The 25,522-nt window shown below is 38.3% G+C and overlaps 2 protein-coding genes across 2 annotated transcripts; both read left to right on the top strand.

The window, feature by feature from the left end:
- The first annotated feature begins 8,891 nt into the window (after positions 1-8,891).
- LOC129255818 (allatostatin-A receptor-like) lies at positions 8,892-10,205 on the top strand. Its single transcript, XM_054894148.2, has one exon. It carries the CDS (start codon positions 8,892-8,894, stop codon positions 10,203-10,205), a length of 1,314 nt encoding a protein of 437 aa, XP_054750123.2.
- A 9,087-nt stretch (positions 10,206-19,292) lies between these two features.
- Positions 19,293-22,220, top strand: LOC135153803 (allatostatin-A receptor-like). The gene is made up of 2 exons (XM_064097961.1): positions 19,293-20,238; positions 22,132-22,220. Exons 1-2 carry the CDS (start codon positions 19,293-19,295, stop codon positions 22,218-22,220), a joined length of 1,035 nt encoding a protein of 344 aa, XP_063954031.1.
- Positions 22,221-25,522: the final 3,302 nt, after the last annotated feature.

The following is a 25,522-nucleotide window of genomic DNA, read 5'->3' as shown; positions in this document are numbered from 1 at the left end:
GGAAATAGTTCTCCAGTTTTACAGGTATCGTTATCTTTGTTTTTAACTTCTTCCTGAGTGATCAGATGAATAATATTTAACTTAATGGAAGATGAAAATAAATCAAATTTTGTGGCGTAAACATTTAAACGTTAAAACAAAGGTATTGACAAACTGTATTTATACATTTAAAATGATATTTAGTGGTTTAAGGTCTAACGAATATACGTCGGGTTGCGTAATTATACACTCCCGGTATTAGCAACCGTCTGACCTTTTTTTATTAAAGCATTGGAAAATAAGATCAAAATTAAAGGATTTGCTCTACACTTTTGTATGATTCTGGGATTTTTTAAATAACAAATTAAAGATTTCATGACATCTGTGGGCAACTGCCCCGCCCCAGTCCACTCTGTAAGGGCATGCGATAAGCTTTGTTATTTGTTATGACCACCATTCAACAATAACATGTATAACCAGGTGCCGCTGATCATTCTTGACCGACGCCGATCTAGATTTGGTTTGCAATATAGGCCCTTCTTCATTATTCTACCGGCGCCTATTTATTGGAACCAGGGGACGCTGATTATTCTTGACCGGCGCCGATTTAAATTTAGGTGGCGCTGGTTATTCTTGATCGGCGCCGGTTAAGACAAAGGCAGCACCGATTTGTCTTGACCGGCGCCGATTTAGAACAAGTAGTGCTGATTATTTTTACCGATGTCACGTAAGATTCAGGCAGCGGCAATTCATAATCGACTGGCGCCGATTATTCTTGACTGGCGCCAATTTTTAACCAGGTGGTGCTGATTATTCTTGTCCGGCGCCGATTTAGATTTAGGTGGAGCTGATTATTCTTGATCGGCGCCGATTAAAACTCAGGCAGCGCTGATTTGTCTTTACCGGCGCTGATTTAGAACCTGGGGGCGCTGATTAATCTTGACTGGCGCCGATTTATAACCAGATGGTGCTGATCGTTCTTTACTGGCGCCGATTTGGATTTAGGCGGAGCTGATTATTCTTGATCAGCGGTACTGATTTTTCTTGTCCGTTGCCGATTTAGATTTAGGTGGAGCTGATTATTCTTGATTGGCGCCAGTTATATGCAGGCAGCGCACTGCTGATTATTTTTAACCGGCGAAGCTGTTGGGAAAAGGGTAGTTAAAAGAAAAGATAAGGAAGATGATATGATTGTGCTTTGTTGGGGATAGTCTTTCCTTCCTGTTGCTAATATTATATCAGTGTATAATTTTTTTAAGCGGCGCCTTTTCTTTATTTTACAGTTTTTAGGGGGGCATGCGCCCCCTGTGCCCCCTGGATCCGCCACTGGAAAGGGTCGTAGATGGGATCTGTATAATTGTCAAACATTCCAGGGAGGTTGTTGGGAGTAGGAGGCAAAAAGCGATTTCTTATATAACTTTAAGTTTAAATGTACATTAGCTTTAACTCTCTCTTATATTCAGAGGAAGGGAATTCCAATATTTTGGGCAGTCAATATGAAAGTGTTCTGTGCTGTATATACGAGTCCTTGGCAAGTGGTACAAATTGATTTGTACATAGTTGAGTTATGGCTACTTTAATTATTTACTTGAAATATATTGTTAAAACGGAGGTTAATTCGTGGTTGTTATACTGGTATATGAGTATCCCAAGATTCAATTGATAATTCTCATTAATTAAAAGTCAAAACAGTGGTTTTCCTTTGTAAAAGATGTTGAATTTGATATAGAACTGTCATATTGCATGCGTGAAAAAGTTAGTCGTTGAAAGTAACAAGGGGACGCGGATAACTTTTGAAGGGTTACCGTTATACAGTGCGTCCCACAAAAAACGAAACCGAGATTTAGCGATGATTTATCATAACTTAATCATAAATGCAATAGACAAATGACATACCATATTGTAAAGCTTAGAATCTCCTCTTTCATCTGAAATTACTTAGAATATTCCTCATTTACGCATGAGTGAGCAAAAACAATTTAAAAAAAGGATACCAAAAACTTATTTGGCGGGGGGTATTTGAATTTCAAAAGAAAAATGACATGCCTAAAAAATTCAATATCTGCTCTTTCATTAATTTTGATACCTTAATCACAGAAAATTGTTAAGAAGTAAAAAAGTTCTGTTCCCTCGAAACGATGCTTGTATTTCCATAATTTCATTAAATAAACGTGTTTTCACAGGTTTCCCAACAAAGCTATCACACGGTTAACAAAAGACTTAATGCATGGCTGATCGTCAACAAAACGGAGTCTTGAGTGAGTCTGGACGATAGCCTGTAAAACCTCTTCATTTTATGAAATTCCCGACCTTTCGTTGGAGAACGCGAACGCTAATTTTTTGCGACGGTAGTTGATTTTGGAAGAGACTTTTGGGTCCGTCGTCATGGTCGTAAAACTCTGTCCTGCAATGCAATGGTTGCTACTATGGTAACAGCGATATATCCGATTTAGGACGACTTTTCAAAGCCACATTTGGTTCATCCCAGAGCTCGAGAGGCCGGGGGCCCACTTCCATTGAAGAGTGGATACCAGGTGCGACCACGCGTAAAAAGGGAAAGAGTACGTTACGTATTGGCCTATGTAACGTTATTGTCAAAAACGATGTTTAAAATACCGAAAAGGAGGATATGTTTTCAATACTTGTAGGGTTTCACAAGCTAAATACTTGTTAAGAGATGCATTTTGATAATCTGGAAAAGCCTTGCTTCCCTTGTGTAGGGTGCTTTTCGAAACCGCATGGTCGTGCCTGGTATCCACTCATCAATGGAAGTGGTCCCCCGGGAATTCGAATCTAATCCCTCATTTCTGGGGAAAGTAAAACATAATGCCCATTACATTGTGTGCTTGAGGCATATCGTTTGTTTAGGAGTAAACAAAAGAAAAAACGTGTTCAGACGTATACATGCTGTGTACATAATCAACGCATGCGAAATGGTTTCGGCTGGAGAGGTGATTTGACCAATGGAATCAATTGCCAGCGTTAACTTTTGTGTTAGGGGACCCTAATATTAGCGTCCGTGAGGATTGCGAAAGGTGGCTATTGTTGAAATTCAAGCCTTATTTCAAATAACCAGAACTTTGTTATTTCTTGACCATTTTCTGTAATTGAGGTATCAAATTAAAGAGCAGATATTGAACTTTTTAAATATGTGGTTTACTTTTTGAAACCCAGATCAACCCGCCAAGTGACTTTTTGGTATTCCCTCTTCAAATTCTTTTTGCTCACTCATGCGTGAAGGAGAAATAATCTAAGTAATTTTAGATGAAAGAGGAGATACTAAGCTTTACAATGGTAGGTCATTTGGCTATTGTATTTGTGATTAAGTTATGATAAATCATCGATAAATCTCGGTTTCGTTTTTTGTGGGACGCACTGTATAATATGATTTCATTAATAACCCATCTGTCTAGAATACAAATTACATCAATTTCTATAGCCAACCACATTATTGAAGTTTCTGAAAACAATCTTGGTATGTTTCTCGACTCGAATAAGATCGATGGTACTCGTATTCAATACATTTGTAAATCTGTACGGTATCAGTCACGCAAATATTTGACTCTTGACGCAACCGAGAAAATTGTTCATTCATTGATTTAATCTCGTCTTGATTTCGGCAATGCACATTTATTTAATCTACTCCAGTCTCAAATTACTCGTTTGCAAAAACTACAGAATTCTGCTGCTCGTATAGTGACCCTTCGTAGCAAATTTTACCCACATCACTCCTGTTCTTAAATCTTTACATTGGTTGCCCATGAGTGAACGCGGCAAATTCGAAATCCTTTAAGGCCCCCTCACACCTAACCGAATTGCCAGAAATATGCCTTGCGATGGCTGGCGAAAGGCATTTTTTTTCTTCATCGTTTTCAATGGTAAGTGATAGTAAATCATATTTACCCTTCGTGTTTGGGTTCGTACACCTTCTGAACTGACAGCTGCGATTATTCAAATTCGCGCGGAAATTTCGAACAAAAATTTCCGACGAATTGAAAAATCGTTGGTCATCTGTTTGAATTCGCATCTCTTATTTAGTCTGCGGTAATCGTTCGTTTATCGTTCGTGCGTTATTGTCGCGCATAGTCCCCCATCGCGCTTTTGCCAAAGTGGACCGATCTCGAAAGAACCCTTATTATCGAAGCAACACGATGACACAAACGTACAAGAACGCCCGATCTATTCCCTCTTCTTCGTTTAAAATCGCACGCCATATCAAACCATTGCTCACTGTTCGTTCGTCTTATTGGGTTATACCAACCTTTCGCTCGCCTTCGGCTGCAATTTAATCAAAGAGGTGAACCGAAATATCGATATCCTTCGCATGTCATATTTATCATTCGCTTACCGTTCGTTGATAACATTTGACAATAGTTACTGATCGTATGATTTGACGGAAATTTTATTTGAATTCGTTGAATTCGCGTGCATTTTTCCCATTCGTCACCCTTCGTCCGCCTACATTCGGTCAGGCGTGAGGGGGCTTTTAACTGGGCTCTGCTCCACAGTACAACTCTGCTCTACACACCATCTTGGCTTCTACGCTCCATATGCAGTGAATGGGCCACGTCTTATACAAAGAGTTGCGATTGATCCGATCGATCGCAACTATGGACGGCCAGCAATGTCAACATCTACTATGCATGTTTACTACGCATGTTTCTAACTATGATGTATATTCATGCATTCATCGTTGTCTTGAAAATTCAGTGTGCTTCTTTTTGTTTAATGCCCCAGTCACATATAGACACGGATCCTCACGGATCAACACGGCAACGCCGGCATGATCCGGGGAGGTCCGGGATCGTTTTGCCCCGGATTAAACGTTGATGACTGTAAACACGGCATCTACACGGCATCTTCACACGGATCTACACGGACCATGCCGGCAGAGCACGTCGTCAACACGGACCTACACGTCAGCAACACGGACCAACACGTCAGCTACACGGATCAACACGTCAGCAACACGGACCAACCCGTCAGCTACAAGGACCAACACGTCAGCAACACGGACCTACACGTCACCAACACGGACCAACACGTCAGCTACACGGACCAACACGTTAGCTACACGGACCAACACGTCAGCTCAAGGACCAACACGGCAGCTATATTGACCAGCACGGCAAATGAAAATCTGCTCATAATAATGAGCTGATATTTATTTATTTTTTCTCATCCTTGTCGCAACATTATATTATGTTGTTTTTAAAAAAGATATCAAAACTTAAAACTTCCTTAACCAGTAAAAACGCTGTTTTTTATACAACGCAGTTTACTGTTTTAACAGTAGTTAAGTACTTTAAATATTGAACGACAAATTTAATTTCGATTTGATTTTATATCACTTTATTGAAATCACAGTAAAGGAAAGAAATTTACAAAGTCAATAGAAAACATAATAAAAATTAAGATAGGCCCAGGTCATGACGCATAACTGTCGATGCAGGGCAGTGGTATAAAACTTAATGTACAATTTTGATGTAACAGGTACATAACATTTATTTTAAGAAAATGAAATGTGAAATAGTAATAACAGACAAAGTTGGGGTAAATATTAACAACAAAAAAATTATTGATACATGCACTAAGTTTACAAATATTAGGTTGGGGCCAATCTCCAAAGCGTAAGAAAATATCCTGAATCGTTAAATCATCCATTTAATCATAAATAAATTAAGCAAGTTTGTGTCAACTGTTTAACAACTCCTGAAAAGTTCATAAAGTAAATAGCGTTGTAAAGATTTGATGGGAAAAAAGAACACGGACTGCCAAGGATACTCCAGGCAGCCACACGGACCTACACGGCAGCTACACGGACCTACACGACAGCCACAGGGACCTACACGGACCATCCCGGATGGCTTTGCCAACCCGGCAGTCCACGGATGACGCCGGATGTTTTTGACAGTCAAAAACTGCCGTGTTGGCCTCCCGGACGTTCAAGGACCAACACGGACCACCCCGGACCTTCAAGGATGCCCAAGGCGCCAACACGGATCTCTCCCCGGACCACCCCGGATCAGATCCGGGATGGTCCGGGATCTATATGTGACTGGGGCTTAAGCCCCAGTCACATATAGACCCCGGACCATCCCGGATCTGATCCGGGGTGGTCCGGGGAGAGATCCGTGTTGGCGCCTTGGGCATCCTTGGAGGTCCGGGGTGGTCCGTGTTGGTCCTTGAACGTCCGGGAGGCCAACACGGCAGTTTTTTACTGTCAAAAACATCCGGCGTCATCCGTGGACTGCCGGGTTGGCAAAGCCATCCGGGATGGTCCGTGTAGCTGCCGTGTAGGTCCGTGTGGCTGCCGTGTAGGTCCGTGTAGCTGCCGTGTAAGTCCGTGTGGCTGCCTGGAGTATCCTTGGCAGTCCGTGTTCTTTTTTCCCATCAAATCTTTACAACGCTATTTACTTTATGAACTTTTCAGTAGTTGTTAAACAGTTGACACAAACATGCTCAATTTATTTATGATTAAATGGATGATTAAATGATTCAGGATATTTTCTTACGCTTTGGATATTGGCCCCAACCTAATATTTGTAAACTTATTGCATGTATGAATATTTTTTTTTTCTTTTTTTCTTCTAATATTTACCCCAACTTTGTCTGTTATTATTATTTCACATTTCATTTTTAAAAAATATGTTATATGTATATAATTTATGTAATGTACCTGTTACATCGAAATTGTACATTAAGTGTTATACTACTGCCCTGCATCGACAGTTATGCGTCATGACCTGGGCCTATCTTAATTTTTATTATGTTTTCTATTGACTTTGTAAATTTCTTTCCTTTATTGTGATTTCAATAAAGTGATATCAAATCAAATCGAAATTAAATTTGTCGTTCAAGATTTAAAGTACTTAACAACTACTTTTAAAACAGTAAACTGTGTTGTATAAAAAAAAACAGCGTTTTTACTGGTTAAGGAAGTTTTGAGTTTTGATATATTTTTTAAAAACAACATAATATAATGTTGCGACAAGGATGAGAAAAAAATAAATAATTAGATAAATAAATAAATAAAAAATTAAATAAATAAATATCAGCTCATTATTATGAACAGATTTTCATTTGCTGTGCTGGTCAATATAGCTGCCGTGTTGGTCCTTGAGCTGACGTGTTGGTCCGTGTAGCTGACGTGTTGGTCCGTGTAGCTGACGTGATGGTCCGTGTTGCTGACGCGTTGGTCCGTGGTTGTCCTTGTAGCTGACGTGTTGGTCCGTGTTGCTGACGTGTTGGTCCGTGTAGCTGACGTGATGGTCCGTGTTGCTGACGTGTTGGTCCGTGTTGCTGACGTGTTGGTCCGTGTAGCTGACGGGTAGGTCCGTGTTGCTGACGTGTCGGTCCGTGTTGACGACGTGCTCTGCCGGCATGGTCCGTGTAGATCCGTGTGAAGCTGCCGTGTTGATGCCGTGTTTACAGTCATCCGGGGCAAAGCTATCCCGGACCTCCCCGGATCCTGCCGGCATTGCCGTGTTGATCCGTGGGGATCCGTGTCTATATGTGACTGGGGCTTTACAAAGGACATTATGCACATTTCCTGTAGAAAAAAATTATGACACTGATGAATTCCATAGAGTAACGATTGATCAATCGTAACTCTTTGTAAGACAGGGCCCAGGTCTTCTTACAGTTCCAAAATGTAAAACAAAGTGTGTGTGGGGGGGGGGCATTCATCCATGCAGAGCCCTCACTATGGAATTCCCTCCCACGAGAGATCCAAGATAGCAAGAGTGTCGAAACATTTAAGATTAAGCTAAAAACCGACCTCTTTAACTCATTTTATCGATGATTTTCTGTTACTTGTAATTTCGTTTGCCCCCCTTCACTTGTGCGCCTTGAGCACCTCTTACGAAATGGATATGGCGCCTAACAAGTTCCATATATCATTATTATTTTTATTAATAATAATAAAAAAGAAGTTCTAAGAGAGCTGAAGCGCACTAGTAAAAAGATATCGAGGGATGCTAAACAAAATGAGATGTCTGAAAAGCACTTAGGGCCTCTTTTTTCAAACCTTAGCATACTGATTTTATTGAATTTGATTTGTTGTTCAAATCCATTACTTATGTACCTTTTAAATCGTTTAATTCAAATACACTATCATCGCCGCAATAATGGCATTTACGGCTTGTCTGAAAGCAGAAATTCTTGAAAAGATTCACCTTAAGCGCATTAGTATCAAGTTTTCGACTATTCAGAGTACATTTAACAAAAATGAATGAACGCAACCTGCATATTTCTTTGAAAGAGTCACTCGTGTATCACGAAATTAAAATTCCATATGACAGTGAAGGTTGGAAGAAACTTTAATGAAATCTCAAAAGACTTTTACTTGAGTGATTTTTTTGACAGATATTCAATTCTGGAAATAACTGATATTTTCTTTCCGTTTAGAGTAGGTTATGGTTTCACCGTTTTTATATTTTTTTAACATGTCAGGAAGTTACATGTACATTAAAAAGAGAGGCACTTTTTTTTTATTTGATTGTAAGCACAGTCAATATAAGACCAGAAAAGTGTAATTCAATATTGGAACATTACTATCCAGGGCCTAGAAAAAATGCATTGATCGTAATGGATGACACAGCGGTAAACGCCACAGACTATATAAAAGTGAAAGCTTAGGAGACTACATCAGCTCTTCAACAACTATCAGTCAATCGCCAATCGGTAAGTCTTAAATATCATTTATATCTTATTGAAAATTTAATCGTTTTTGAAAATTAAATCAAAAGAAGTGTTATGAAATTAATTACAACAAACAGAAACGATCCCCGAAATTGGATATCGGTGTCTTGTTTATAAAGATTTTCATTCGAGCTAAGAAATAAAATTATCTTTTTAATATTATTTTTCTTTTTTATTTCATCAGGAGGACGTATTTAACAAAATTGAAGATGAATTTCAAATTCTATTCCACAATTATCTACCTGGTGTTGGTTAAAGATGAATCCCTGGCCACAAACCAATCAACGCTTCGTCTCGGAGGAACATCGGCTTCTCCAGGATCAAGTCCATTCGCACATAGCACTGGCAAAGAATCAACGGGTCGACCAAACGAATTCATCTTCACCACAATTTCAAATGTTTTAAGCAACGATGATCTCTCCTCCGACTTTTTATTAAATTATACTTACGAGGAAGACCGCTCCGAAGAAATGCAACCAAAGACTTTATTTCAATGGTCTTGGTCAACAATGGAATGGCCTTGGTGGGTCATCTTACAGATGGTTTCTGCGATTCTTGGGATACTGGGGAACTTCCTAGTCATCCTTGTGGTGTTCTGTAAAAATTCCTCCAGACGCTCCACTGACATCCTGGTGGGCAATCTAGCTCTTGTAGATTTCTTGTTATCCATCGTGATGATTCCCCGCCCGAGCGCTCAAACAATGCCTTCAAGTGTTGCGGGACGTCTCTATTGTATCTTCATCTCTTCTCCTATGTTACAATGGATGCTAATCACGGTATCTTCTTATCAACTTGTCGCCATATGTTTCGACCGCTACTTCGCGGTTGTCCATCCTGTCATTTTCAATCGCATGGTCACAAAGCGGCGAGCGTATATTTGTACAGCTCTTGTTTGGTTGACGTTCATGCTCGCAGGAAGCAGGGGCATCTTTGTGTTCTATGTTAAAGACCTCACTGGACGGTGCGTTCGCAGAGGATTTTCCGTCGAAGGCGACATGGCCTATGCTGCTTACATCCTCTGTCTTCGCATTGGTTTGCCTACTGTATTTATCCTTCTCACCCAAATTCTAATAGCCAAGAAACTTTACCGAGAGGCCCAACATTTCTCCAAGATCTTAACAGAAGGATCTGTCCCAGCTGGTAAGCGATCAAATCATCTTAAAGCTCGTACTCGCGTTCTCAAGATGATGCTTATTGTCATAGTTGTATTCATCATTTGCTGGGCACCGTCTCAGATTGCCTACTTCTGCCTAAGTATGGGGTTCAGCACTACCAGGAATTACCATCGGAGTCCACTGCAACGTTCCTTCCAAAACCTGGCTTACTTCAACTCGTGCGTCAACCCTTTCATCTACACTGCCAGGAATCCAGAGTTTCGTAAAGCACTCAAAGGCATCTTTATCTGTTCCCGATCAAGCCACGATCCTGTCTTTAAACACGAAGTGCAGACATCCTCTAGCGTACTTCCGTCTGTCCAAGCATCTGCTTTTGCAGATGGCAGTGTACTTACAAACACCGTGTGACTTAGTCATCTTTAGTAGGATGATGCCATTTTTGCGTCCTGTATAATACGGCTTACAAAATTATGCCAACATTTTAATAACAATTAATGATTGAGGATCACGATTGATCAATTGGGAAATATAGCCCTTTTTGTAGGTTTAACTTTACCTTTGCCTTAAGTAATATGGCTTTGTGATAGCTCTTGGATATTAGAATGAAGCAAGATTGTGCAACTTTGCACTGCATCTGTTTTGTTGTTCATGTATGTAATGGTTAATGTAGGACTGTTATAGAGAGTGAGAAAGTTTTGTCAACGCTAAAACTAATTATGTAGATGAAATATTTATCTCATATATTTTGCAAATAGTTTAATGTGTAAAAACAACTTGATGTTTTTAAGACTTATTTGTAAAAATCTTGGGGAAAGCCCTGATCTTTATCAAATTGATACGCCGGTCACAGAAAGGAATCAATACGATCATGGACCGACTTCAGGTCCATGATACGATCTTCTCAGATAATCCGTGGCGCGCCCTCTCCTCTAAACCCGTTGAACTTTGCAGGATAGTTCACCCCGTCATCAAAAGCAGACAGATGGGGTGGGGCAAGGGACATGGACCCCCAAAGTTTCGAGACCAAGAAAAGGTTGAAACCGGGAAAGAAAAGAGCGTGGAATGTGATAACATTTTCTGAATTTTATTTCAAAATCTAACACAAAATTAAAGTTTTGTATTAAAAAGTTTACTACTAAAATACGAAGAAGCATACATCGCGAAACGGTGGTCATGGAGGGAGGGGGGGGGGTGGTCATAAGAACGCCCCGGCTCCGAAATTCCGAAAATGTTAATAAATACCAGTGAGTATTGAGTTTAACTTTTTTAGGGGGCAGCTATGGAAGAACAAATCTTAGTATAAGACTTCCATAACTGTCTCCATCCACGCTAAATATGATAAATTTGTATGTGTCATGTTTAGTGCAATGTATTATGGTATTATGGTATTATTATAGGCCCTTCTACATTTGTGTGTTTCTTATTTACTGTGAATGAAATAAAATGAATTGAACTGAATACCGCATTGTTATTATTTTTCCCCTTAGTTCCTTTGGTAAGCTTGTTCTAAAGGAGGTCTTAACGTTATTCACAGTAAGAACACTGCTATAGATTTTTAAACTTTGTTTACAATATATTACAAACTTTTTATCTACATGTATTTGTTGAACAGTTTGCTAAATACACTCTAAAAAGGGTTTACCCACTGTACCTACTATTGGATAAAATGGGAACATGCGTGATGGTTGGGTGAAAAGATACAATTTTTTGTATTTTACGCAATGCTGCGTTGAAATTTACCCTTAAAACATGCATTTAGCCCAATATGGGGTAAAACAAAAAACCCAGCAAACATGCATGTTCCCTGTCTACCCAATATTGGGTAAAATTTTATTCAGTGTTTTCAGAGTGTAAGGAAGTTTGAATTTTATTATTGGATCTTCAATGTACTAACCATACTTGTTTCAAATTGAAAATATGATATCTATTTTTTCACCATACAAATTAGAGGAACACAAATAAAAATCAATTACATAAATCGAGACAAATCAATCATAACCCCCAAAGTAGCATATTTTTTTGCAAATTGGTAATAAAAATGCAAATAATCTATAGAAAAGAAAATACACAAATCAAACCTTTTTAGGAGTATAGTTGTATGTATGCTTAAAAAGAGAGAAAAAAAAAACGGCTATGAAAAAAAAGAGACCAGCTAAGAAGCAAGGCTTGTGTGACGCTGATTTCTCGATTAGAACGCAATTAAAGGAACGTTATAGAAGATTAGGGAGTGTAAGCAGAGATTGGATTTCAGGGGTTGATAAATGCACGGTCATGGATGATAAAAATGACTGAACAAAGATGTATGGGGGTGGGGCTCCACGAAGAAAGGATAAAATGCAACAGAATATTAAACATGTTAAAGGAGACAAAAGGGGAAAAAATAATAGTGAAAAGAAAGCGAGAGAGAAAAAAAAGTATGGGGGAAAGGGTCGTAGATGGGATCTGTATACGGTATACTTGTCAAATATTCGAGGGGGTTTGTTGGGAGTACATGGAGTAGGAGGCAAATAGTGATTTCTTAACTTAAAGTTTAGATGTATATACATAAGCTTAAACTCTCTCTTATATTCAGAGGAAGGGAATTCCAATATTTTGGGGCAGTGAATATTAAAGTGTTCTGTGCTGTATGAGTCCTTGGCAAGTGATACAAATTGATTTGTATATAGCTGAGTAATGGTTACTTTAATCATTTACTCGAAATATATTGTTAAAAACGGAGGGTAATTCGTGGTTGTTATACTGGTATATGAGTATCCCAAGATTCAATTGATAATTCTCGTTAATAAAACGTCAAAACAGTAGTTTTCCTTTGTAAAAGATGTTGAAGTTGATATAGAACTGTCATATTGCCTGCGTGAAAAAGTTAGTCGTTGAAAGTAACAAGGGGACGCGGATAACTTTTGAAGGGGTTATAACCATTAAATAATATGATTTCATTAATAACCCATCTGTCTAGAGTACAAATTACATCAATTTCTTTTTCCAACCACATTATTGAAGTTTCTGACACAATCTTGGTATGTTTCTCGACTCAAACATGATCGATGGTAGGGGAAGGCGGGGTAAGTTGTGACACTTTTTGCTTTTTGCATGTTAGAATTGATATGATTAATAATCTTGTAGAAATAAGTACCTTGCCTTTAAATCTAATTCTTCTGAAATATTTTTCACCTCTATATAACTTTCTACCCCCACACTGAAAGTCATTGTCATCTTTGAAAAAAGAGATGTAAAATGGCTCAACTTTCCCCATCTGTGGGGTAAGTTGAGCCACCTTCTGGGGTAAGTTGAGCCATAAAAACTATGCACAAAATGTAAAGGGGAAGAGCCAGCATATCAATTTTTTATTTAAAGTCTTTTTACTTGCTAATTCTCAATTTGTTTTTTATATACATTACCATAATAACTACCATGGCTCAACTTGCCCCATGTTGGCTGGCTCAGCCCCAGTCCAAACATAATGCGATAATTTCGCATCCACTTATTTCTTTTGCATCCATCATGTAAAAGACTATGACAAGAATGAAGATCTATACCTGGACTAACAATGTTGTTCTTATTTCTTTATTATATTTAAAGACGTGTGTGTAAATAGCACTTATCTATTTCACAATTTTTTACTTTTTTGGCTTAAATTTTTATTTTTCCCTCTCAAAAAGTACTTTTTGTTTCAAAGTTCAAAACAATGTGGTGGGGTTAGGGGTTATGCAATGGGTCATCAATACATGACACCACCACAATGTCCGACTCATTTATTATTGGCCTGGGGTTGGTGGCTCAACTTGCCCCTATGCTCAACTTACCCCCGCCTTCCCCTACTCATATTCAATACATTTGTAAATCTGTACGGTATCAGTTTCGCAAACTATAGGGTTCACATGCAAAAATTAATATTTGACTCTCGACGCAACAGAGAAAATTGTTCATTCATTGATTTTATCTCGTCTTGATTTCGGCAATGCACTTTTATTTAATCTACCCCAGTCCCAAATTACTCGTTTGCAAAAACTACAGAATTCTGCTTCTCGTATAGTGACCCTTCGTAACAAATTTACCCACATCACTCCTGTTCTTAAATCTTTACATTGGTTGCCCATGAGTGAACGCGGCAAATTCGAAATCATTTAACTGGGCCCTGCTCCACAGTACAACTCTGCTCTACACACCATCTAGGCTTATACGCTCCATATGCAGTGCATCTAGTCTTCTTACCATGTTTACAGTTCCAAGTGGGGGGGGGGGGGCATTCATCCATGCAGGGCGCTCACTATGGAATTCCCTCCCACGAGAGATCCGAGATAGCAAGAGTGTCGAAACATTTAAGATTAAGCTACAAACTTACCTCTTTAACTCATTGTATCAATGATTTTCTGTTACTTGTAATTTCGTTTGCCCCCCTTCACTTGTGCGCCTTGATCACCTCTTACGAAATGGATATGGCGCCTAACTATAGTTGCATATATTTTCATTATTATTATTTAAAAAAAAAAGTTCTAAGAGAGCTGAAGCACACTAGTAAACAATGTAAAGGAATGCTAAACAAATGAGATGTCTGAAAAGCACTAAGGGTCTCTATTTTCAAACCTTAGCTGATTTTATTGAATTTGATTTTGCTGTTCAAATCCATATACGGCTTGTCTGAAAGCAGAAATTCTTGAAAAGATTCACCTTAAGCGCTTTAGTATCAAGTTTTCGACTATTCAGAGTACATTTTAGCAAAAATGAATGACCGTCACCTGCATATATTGTTGAAAGAGTCACTTATGTATCACGAAATTAAAATTCCATATGACATTGAAGGTTGGAAGAAACTTTAATGAAAACTCGAAAGACTTTTATTTCAGTGATTTCTTTGACAGATATTCAATTCTGGAAATAACTGATATTTTCTTTCCGTTTAGAGTTGGTCATGTTCTCACCGTTTTGATATCTTTTTAACATTGAAGGTTGGATGAAACTTTAATGAATAATCGAAAGACTTCTATTTGAATGATTTCTTTGACAGATATTCAATTCTGAAAATAACTGATATTTTCTTTCCTTTTAGAGTAGGTGATGGTATCACCGTTTTGATATATTTTAACATGTCAGGAAGTTACATGTACATTGAAAAGAGAGGCAATTTTTGTTTTATTTAATTGTAAGCACAGTCAATATAAAACCAGAAAAGGTGTAATTCACTATTGGAACATTATACTATCCAGGGCCTAGATTAATGGATTGATCGTAATGGATGACACAGCGGTAAACGCCAAAGACTATATAAAAGTGAAAGCTTGGGAGACTATTATCAGCTCTTCAACAACTTTCAGTGAATCGCCAATCGGTAAGTCTTAAATATCATTCATATCTTGTTGAAAATATAATTTGTATTTGAAATACATATCAAAAGAAGTGTTATGAAATTAATTACAACAAACAGAAACGATCCACCGAGATTGGAAATCAGTGTCTTGTTTATAGGTTTTCATTCGAGCTAAGAAATAACATTATCTTTTTAATATTAATTATCTTTTTTTTTTATTTCATCAGCAGCACGTATTTTATCATAATATGAAGATGACTTTCAAATTATATTCCAAAATTATCTACTTGGTGCTGGTTAAAGTATACATCCAAAGAAAATTCACGAAAGTGATGATTATAGACAAATTATATATGAATGGAAAGGTCTTGTCTTTTTATACACAAATATGTCACTGAACAGTCTTATTGATGTCGTGGAAATGCAAGAAATGAAATTATTAGAGACCCTTCTCAGCCCCCCAGCCGACCCCAGACAGACAATCACGCGATCAAAAACAGTCGAGAATAATGACGTCACATGATCGACTCACTCAGCTCTCTCTCTGTGCAAGCCAGCAGTACACTGATAGCTGATTCACCTTCCTGGTCTCTATTTTTCTTCGAATTTACCGTTTTCTTCATGTATTGTGATATCCGAATTCTGTTTTCGACAACTTCAGACTATAAGGGAACCAGAACTGTGTTATTTTGCCTGTTTTTTTTTAATTGAATTGTGAACTGGAAAGATCGATTTTGTCCATTCGACAGTCTTCGTTGTGTTGCTCTACTAACTATTGAAAAACTCCAAGCTGCACGGTCCCATTCACTTGCTCCCGATGCATGTTGCAGGTTACGCTGTTTGATCCAGTCAAAAGTCAAGGTAAGCATGTTTGGAAACTGTACTTGTTCTGACGATGCATTCAGGTCAGATGACAGATACAGATCTGATATAAGTTTAGAATCATGCATTTTGGCATAACTACTATTAAAATTAAAAAGTCTTTATTTTAGAAATAATGTTTTTGCACAATTCCAGCAGATTTTTTCTTCAGATTTCTAAAACTGGTCAGGACTCAGGCAGGCGGTTAAATTATTTAGGAGCACTGGTATGGGCCATGGCTGAAAATCTGCTGTTTCAGAGGAATGTTTGAGTTTTTATTATACACAGAATTATATCACCATGATGCCGATGTCATGAAGCCAGACAAATTTTCAGCAGTGATTACCCTGATTCCTGGCCAAAATCACTCACACGTATTGCGAGGTTAGTATTAGTATACTAACCTCCCACCACGAACCGCGTTTGGCAGTGGATTTCTAACTAGTGGGTCGCGCGTGCTGGGATCTCACTTCTTGGGTCCACAACACACGACTTCTATGGCTTGAATTTTCTGTGCGCGGCGGCATGTAATGAACCCTTGGGTGGGCCAAAATGAGAGTCTGGTGTTTCTTTCTGATTAGAGTGTTGCTGCATATATGTATGCGTAATGCCTTCAACAATGAAGATGCAATCTTTGTAATGACACAGAGACTCAGAGAGCACCGTACCTCAAGTGATGTACGTGTAGTCTCCACTTCACTACTGCTACAGCCTACACTACGCTACACACCTACCCGGGTAGGTGTGGCGTACATGTACGGTAGTGTAGCGGTAGTGAAGTGGAGTGGGGCCTACACAAACATCACTTGAGGTAGAGCACCAGTGTTCTGAGTGGAACTTTTCAGGTGTCTAAACCTACTATCATTTGTTGTTGACCGGGAATTACATGCCACCGCACGTCATCAATCATCACGATAATTAAATTCATACTTTGATTTGATTATTTAAACTATTTCTTTTTTTCTCTCTTCTACACACAGATCTGCACACTTGCTGACTCTGGTGACTTCTTGTCTCTGCTTGCTACCTCAATCTGGGAGATTCCATCATGTCCTTTTACTATGATTTGGATATAGCCATTTTTTTCTTCACTCTTTCCAGGACCTACGGTTTGCAAGTTGTGGACTGATAATGATACCAAAAAAAATTTTCTTTATCAATCTTGGAAACAATTTTGAGCACAGTTTTGGAGAGAACTAAGAAATTTGACTTGGACAGGAATACAGCTTGTCAAAAATAATAACACACAATTTAAAACGAAAGAACAATTTTAATGTTACTAGGGCATTTTGCGAGAAATTTTATACTCAATCACACGTCCCAAATCAAGGGTAAGTCCTTTGATTAAACATGTAGTTGAATTGCGATTGCAACTCGACCTTATTACGCTTAAATTTGAATTTAAGACTTACGCTTGATTTGCAATTGAACATAAGTTTCTTGCAGTGCCCCATAATTATGTTTTGTTATCAGATATTTAACGTGCTGATTTTTCTCGAAAGGTATAATATATTTGTCCTTTTAAACGGTATTTGAATATGGGTACGCCTTTTATTTGTTTTCCACAATATTTATTGCATGTATGAACCGAGAGAAATATTTATTGTGAAGCACTGTGAATGTTGTGTGCTGTTGTGTGATGGTTCATCATTTTTGTTATAAGACTGAAAGCCTGGTGGATGTGAGGAAGTGGCCTGGATGAAAGAAAAGTGAACATGTGTCCAATTACTGATTTGCATATTCTAAGACAATTTGTTTCTGGATAAATTTTGCTATGCATTCCCTACATTAAGAGTAAAGGAGAAGTCCACGCAATCAAAAATTCATTTGAATTTAAAGAAAAATAACAAGATATTGCAGGAAATTTCATAAAAACTTTGATTCAAATTTATATAATTACCATTTTAACAGTTCCGTAAATATAACCTATTGTGATCAGATGAAGAGTTTCCTATCGTCAAATCTGCAAAGAATAAAAAACAAAATGCCACAAAAAATAGAAACGAATGTGATGTGAGTGACAAATCTAATTTGCATATCATTGTTTTGTGTATATGACTGTTTTGAGTGAAAACAACAAGGGAAATTACTCTATTCAAATAATTTTTAGTTGATGTGGACTTGACTTTTAACTCTACCCCGCCCATCCCAAATAAGAGTAGAAATAATCTAATCAAGAACTTGAAAATCAAAAGCAGCAATTAAGAAGCAAGATTTGATAAACACAGGTCTGAATAGAATTTCACAAGAAAATAAAAAGAGAAAAAAAGATGGGTAGGGACGGGGAATAAATAAAAAAAAATACCCAGAAAAAAAATTCGAGTTTCGAACCAGGGTCCTCGCACATGACAAAACAATGGCCAACGCATTTGGCCACAGACCATTGCCCTATTGAAAACGTATTTTTAAGATATATGAAATAAAGTCCGCTCGCCGCTGTTGCCTAATAATGCTTCGGCAATTCAACTGCAATTTCAGTCATTTCGCGATGGATATTGCCGTGTTTTTTTGTGGTTCCTGACTTTGCTACTTAATGAAATTTCATAATTTTTGTTCAGTCAAAAAGAAGAATGTCTATGCTTTATATTGATTATAATATTAATGTGACGCAAGTGTGATTTCTACGTGAAAATATGCTTTGTTTATTCACATATATTTCTTGAAAAAAAAAAATTCTAAGCTAAATATCGGTTACCAAAATACGTTAAATGTGCACTTTTTTTCACTGTTCAGTAAATTCAAACTTTTATCTATATAACAAGACCAATCTTAAGAGGAATAAACAGTTCTAAGAGCAAAAAACGCTGATTGGAAAGATCGTCTCCAATGGGCTGCTGTCAGCTCAGCTGCACTGCTCATTGTGTGACGTCACTCAGCTGGAGCTCGCAAGAGGACCGGTGGAAGGCAGAAATATGGCATGAAAATAAATCATTTTTGGGAGCTGATTTCTGCAAACTCTGATCACTATTTTGAAAAGTGAAGTTATATATCTGATTAGTAATACTTCCCCTTTACAATGATGACCACATAAAGTCATTATAAAATACTTTTGATTCTTCGGGTGTATACTTTAAAGATGAATCCCTGGCCACAAACCAATCGACGCTTCGTCTCGAAGGAACATCGGCTTCTCCAGGATCAAGTGCATTCGCATATATCACTGGTTAAGAATCAACGGGTAGACCAAATGAATCCAGCTCCACCACAAGTTCAAATGTTTTAAGCAACGATATAATCTCTCCTTCGACATTATACTAAATTTTACTTGCGAGGAAGACCGCTCCGAAAAAATGCAACCAATGGAATGGCCTTGGTGTGTCATCTTACAGATGGTTTATGCGATTCTTGGGATACTGGGGAACTTCCTGGTCATCCTTGTGGTGTTCTGGAAAACTTCCTCCAGATGCTCCACTGACATCCTAGTGGGCAATCTAGCTCTTGTAGATTTCTTGTTATCCATCGAGATGATTCCCCGCCCGAGCGCTCAAACAATGCCTTCAAGTGTTGCGGGACGTCTCTATTGTATCTTCATCTCTTCTCCTATGTTACAATGGATGCTAATCACAGTATCTTCTTATAAACTTGTCGCCATGTGTTTCGACCGCTACTTCGCGGTTGTCCATCCTGTCATTTTCAATCGCATGGTCACAAAGCGGCGAGCGTATATTTGTACAGCTCTTGTTTGGTTGACGTTCATGCTCGCAGGAAGCAGGGGCATCTTTGTGTTCTATGTTAAAGACCTCACTGGACGGTGCGTTCGCAGAGGATTTTCCGTCGAAGGCGACATGGCCTATGCTGCTTACATCCTCTGTCTTCGCATTGGTTTGCCTACTGTATTTATCTTTCTCACCCAAATTCTAATAGCCAAGAAACTTTACCGAGAGGCCCAACATTTCTCCAAGATCTTAACAGAAGGATCTGTCACCGCTGGTAAGCCATCAATTCATCTGAAAGCTCGTACTCGCGTTCTTAAAATGATGCTTATTGTCATAGTTGTATTCATCATTTGCTGGGCACCGTCTCAGATTGCCTACTTCTGCGCAAAAATGGGGTTCGGCACTGCCAGGAATTACCTTGGGAGTCCAGTGCAAGGAGTGCAACGTTCCTTCATAAACCTGGCTTACTTCAACTCGTGCGTCAATCCTTTTATCTACACTGCCAGGAATCCAGGGTTTCGTAAAGCACTCAAATGCATCTTTATCTGTTCCCGATCAAGCCACGATCCTGTCTTTGGACACGAAGTGCAGACATCCTCTAGCCTGGGGCGTAACAGGGGTAAGTGGCCGGGGGGGGGGGGGGAGGGGCAAGAGCCCAAAATGTCCCGGTCATATCATCATATGAACAGGCGTAATAGTGTTTTGAGGCAACAATTTTGAGAGGGCCAGATATTTCTTATCGGGCAGAATATTTATTTATCTTAAAAAAAGCAAAAATGTTGACATTTTTATTATAAAAATCCAATTTTGTGATAGATTTTGACATGATATCCAGAGAATAATATATTTCACCCTTCTCTCTCAAGGGACGCTGCAGTATGGCGCATGTGCTAAAAACCTGCTTAATATAAGTCCCGAGCGAGTGAAGCGAGCAAGAAAATAAATCACCCTTTCATGAGAATCTTACTTTGAGATATTTTTGACGAATATTCAGTAAATAAAATCTTATCCTACACTTTTCCTTTGCTTTTCTTTCATCCTTTTTTTTGGTTCTTGGTTATATAAATTTTGGGACCATGGCCCAACCCTTCCAAAGTCATATATGGCAGTGCTATGCGGTTGGGGTCTGGGGCGGAGCCCCCGGAACTTCCTGATATCAAAGCCATTTTAAACCTCGCAGATTGCCGCTAGTTTTAATCAAATCGCAGGTATATACAGAATATAGCTTTTACACAACACATTTACTCAACCCAGTTGCGTAATGAACCAAATATTTTGAGGGGGCACATAATAGTAACGCGGGAAAATTTGTAAAAAGTCATCAGCGAGCAAAGCGAGCTGGAAAAAAAACCCAATTGAAATTAAAATACTAATTATGTGATAGATTTTTCCATTATATTCAGCAAATAACACATTTCATTTTTACCATTCAGTCCATTACGTTGTCTCCTATAATTTATTTTATTTCCTCTTGGGTGTGGAACTAAGACCCCCCCCCCCCCCCCGCCTGCACGCCAGTGATGGAACGTGAAGCTTAATGGATATAGGAAGGGTCCCTATATACCCGGTCCCTACAGGGGCGTTATAGAGCCATTTGAAGGTTATAGATGCAGAGCCCCTACGTACTGCGTGGGGTCTGGGGCAGAGCCCGGTAGCTTATTTTCATAAAATTTAGCAAGCTTATAGCACAATGTTGTATGCAGTCCACCTTTCTTCCAGCTCTTTATTTCATTCCAGTCCGGTCGTGTTATTAAGTTCTTTTTCTTGTCCCTATTCTTAGATTTCAAATTTAGCTTTTGGCTAATTCCATTCTACCTTCATTTCCCGCTATTGTTTGCCATTTTGTCATCTATGAATTTATTTCCCTTTCTTACTAATCATGCTGTTGCATTACATAGGCCTATTTCGGAAAGATTTGTTCTTTCTCAAATGTTCTATCGTTTTATTTCCCGCTTTCCTTCCTTTTCCATTAAAAAAAATATTATTTTCTTCGAAATTTCTTTTCACTTTTCCCTTTCCCTTTCCTTTTCCTCCTTTCCTTTCCCCTTTTCTTCCCTTTCCCTTTCTTTCTCCCTCCCTTGTCTCTTTTGTTCCGTTTTTTAATAAATTTTCCCGGTGAAATCCGCCAGGGGGCAGCTTGCCTCCCCCCCCCCCGCCTGTTACGCCACTGCCTCTAGCGACCTCCGTCTGTCCAAGCAGCTGCTTCTGCAGGTGGCAATGTACTTACAAACACCGTGTGATTTAGTCATGTTTAGTATAATACAGCTTACAAAATTATGCAGTGTTTTTTATTACAAAAATGATTGAGGATCACGATTGATCAATTAGGAAATTCATTTATATAGCCTTTTTTGTATGTTTAAATTCACCTTTGCCTTAATTAATATGGCTTTGTGATAGCTCTTGGATATTAGAATGAAGCAAGATGCAAATTGTACAACTTTGCACTGAAATACGTACAGTGCGCATCTGTTTTGTTGTTCATGTATGTAATGGTTGATGTAGGACTGAGAAAGTTTTGTCAACGCTAAGACTAATTCTGTAGATCAAATATTCATCTCATGTGTTTTTGCAAATAGTTTAATGTGTTTGATGTTTTAAGACTTATTTGTAAAAAAATCTTTGGGAAAGCCCTGATCTTTATCAAATTGATACGCCGGTCACAGAAAGGAATCAATATACGCTCTTCTCTGATAATCTGTGGTGCGCCCTCTGCTCTAAACCCGTCGAACTTTGCAGGAGAGTTCACCCTTCATCAAAAGCAGACAAAATGAGAAAATAAAACAGCTTGGGCGTAATCGAAGTTTTGATTTTGTGACACCACATTATAGCAGTGATTGCCACCTATGTAATGTGATAGGAATTCTGATTTATTTATGAAGCGTGTGTAGGAAATGCATAAATTGTACGTAGGGGCATTAAATCTATTATCATTTCTTCAATTTCTGAGAAAATTGTATTATATTGATATCACTAATGGTTGCCCCTTAGCTATTTTTCTGCTTTTATATTAAAGCACCTTGATGACCATTTCCCTTTAAACGCGATCTAGGTCAAACACATCAATGATTCAAATTAAGAACATTTCACCACTTCAGTTTTTCTTCTTTTCGTAGACTGCAGGCGACAGGAAGGCTGAAACCAAAAAGTTGGAAGAAAAGAACGTAACGAGCAAAATAGAAAGAAAAATATGAGGGAGGATCGAGCGAATCAGACAATAGTTTCAGATGTCAACCATATTTTTGTAATCACCCACAATATGTATTGCTAAGGTTGTTTCCATGGTTGCAACACATACCGGAGAAAAATGAAAGGATATCGTCTGTTTGGACGAAAACCCACAATTTTGAATGTCAAGTTCACAATCATTGGATGATTGCGAATAAAACAATTTAACACTATATAAAACGGTAGAATATGAGAGATATGAATGAGTGTTTTGTGCCAAATCTTTTTGTGTCATTAATTACTATGAGGGATAATTATGTTCACACTGAGATGGTAAAGAAGAAGGGACATCTTCCATGACAATCACACATCCTTCCTCATAAAGTAATTAATGATATTCTGCCTCGAAACCTGAGTTATCATTACGTAATAAAAATAGTAAAAGTTTATGAATATCCAACTCAGGTATTCCCACTATGTAAATTCATCAGGGAATACCTCGCGTCAAATTTATATCAAACGGACACATCCTGGGATCGTAAAAGGTTTGATGCGTTCATAATTTTAGAAAACTCCGTCGATTTCTGGGGCTGCGTTTATGCGACCTCAAGCCAGAATCATGATTTGAATCATGATTCAAAACACAAACATGAATCACAATATCACAGAATCAGCGTTTAGACGACCTTCATTCCAATGCTGTTTCTCCTCAGATTCGGGCCAATCCAGTGCGCATCACTAGTGCGCAGTTTGACAGAGGAAGTTTTTCGCACGTGTTTCGGCTCTCGAAAAATCTTTTGCTTCCAGAATTCAGTCTATACCTCATTTTGTTTACTTCTATCATATAGGGTCCATATGCTTCTATTCATCTTGTTAGTTTATCCAAAATGGTGTTCGGAAGTGAATTTCAGCGTAGATCCAATTTAGTATTGATACTGTATACTCAACAACTGAGATCATTGTCTGTCCAGTTAATTCATTTACTATAGAACTTGAAGTTGAAGACATGACCAATAAATGAAAAGTAGTGGACGATGCGATGACCAACACAGAGCTTGAACATGACAAGAAATGCATGCGTAGTACATATTCATGTACACACAGCGCATTGAGCTAGGCAAGAGTCAAACCGAAAGTAGCCCGACACAACAGTGAGGTCATAGAATCATGATTCAAATCACGATATCGTTTATTCGAACATTTTCGTACGTGATTCTGCAGAAACGTCTTTCCAAACGCCCCTTTTTTCGTGTTTCATGTTTGTGATTCTAATCATGATTATATTCAATTTCGACTAAACGCAATCGTGATTCTGCAGAATCATGATTTGAATCATGATTCAGATCATGATTCTAGGGTAAAAAAGTGGCGGATAAACGCACCCTTAATAAAAGTCTCTTGTGTGATGACAACTTGACTTGAAATCGGCACCGACACAAAATCGTCATAGTAGATGTGGTCAGACTCTGAATAGGATCCGAGAATGACCACCGGTTGTCTCTTGTATCTTGAAAGAATCATAGCCTCACTACTTTGGCTCAAAATTTTATTTTCTGTGCACTTTCTTAGATAATGCCTACCTTGCATCCAATTGCACAAAATATCCCCATCCCCCGAATGATACCAATTATGATGATAAAACGTTAATACTACTTGTTTGTAAATGATTAAAAAAGTAACTGTTTTGGCATAACCTGTTGACCATGTTGACTTGTCTATTTCTCAACTGTAGAAATGTATTGTAGGTATTCCAAGAGTGCACGATTTAAAATAACAAACTTGTAAAAAAAAAAACCGTTCAGTTATCGCGATTAGATCAAAATAATGATATCAGTTTACAAACGGCAATCGTCGATCATCGCAGATGCATAATTTAGCTATCATACTGAAGAGAATGACATGTAGGCCTATGCAAGGAAACGGGGGATAGAAGAATGTTATTCTTCTTTTCCCCGTTTTCTGTATATTTCTTCATATCTTCTGTCGTATGCGGTCTAGTGAAATGCAATAGAAAAAAAGAAAACGGAAAAAACAGTTATCAGGGAAAATATATCATTTTGATGTTTATGCTATACGGATCTACAAAATATCAGATTTTTCAATTATTCTGTTCTAACTCTTCTTTGTTTCTAAATCGCATTATAATCGCATCGATCGGTCCGTCTCTAAAGCGTACATGGCATGGAATTATGATTCACACCCAGAAAGAAAACAGAAAATTGCCTACCACTTGTCAAAAATCAATACTCTCGTTTGTTCAAGCGAGAAGGATTGAACCGGATAAGTGGAAAATGTTGAAGGGCTGTAATCGCAGGCAAACTAAATGCGGATAAAATACATACCTTATAACAAACGGCCAATATATGTAAAATATGAATTTCGGAACATATAGATACATTATTGAACTTGAAGGAAAGGGAGATTTGAAAAAGTGTCATGTCGTAAAGGGGTTGTGTGTGTGTGTGTGGGGGGGGGGGGGATATGTCCCCTTTTAAAAGAGTAACGCATTTCATTTATAGGGCATATAAATTGCCATACCACTTGTGCATGTCGAACGTCATTTCAGCCAGTTATTTGCTATCATTGCAATCAAATAATACCTGTGAGGGTTGTCAAAAGCCTTCACCACTTAGAAGGGTGCCTCATAATCACATTTTAGTTGGAAGTCTGCAGAAGTCAAGTCATGAGCATTTGACTAAATAAAGTCCCGAATGAAATCTAACTAAAAGCTTTAT

Source organism: Lytechinus pictus, chromosome 3 (genome assembly GCF_037042905.1).
Source record: "Lytechinus pictus isolate F3 Inbred chromosome 3, Lp3.0, whole genome shotgun sequence".
Taxonomy (NCBI): domain Eukaryota; kingdom Metazoa; phylum Echinodermata; class Echinoidea; order Temnopleuroida; family Toxopneustidae; genus Lytechinus; species Lytechinus pictus.
Note: the sequence above shows the minus strand (reverse complement) of the source record. Positions and strands in the feature narration are given on the sequence as shown.

Bases quoted from the DNA above. Each gene is read 5' to 3' on its own strand.
- LOC129255818 (XM_054894148.2), top strand. From the start codon at position 8,892: ATGAATTTCAAATTCTATTCCACAATTATCTACCTGGTGTTGGTTAAA.
- LOC135153803 (XM_064097961.1), top strand. From the start codon at position 19,293: ATGGTTTATGCGATTCTTGGGATACTGGGGAACTTCCTGGTCATCCTT. The intron at 20,239-22,131 runs GTAAGTGGCCGG...TGTAGGACTGAG, and splicing joins TAGCCTGGGGCGTAACAGGG to AAAGTTTTGTCAACGCTAAG.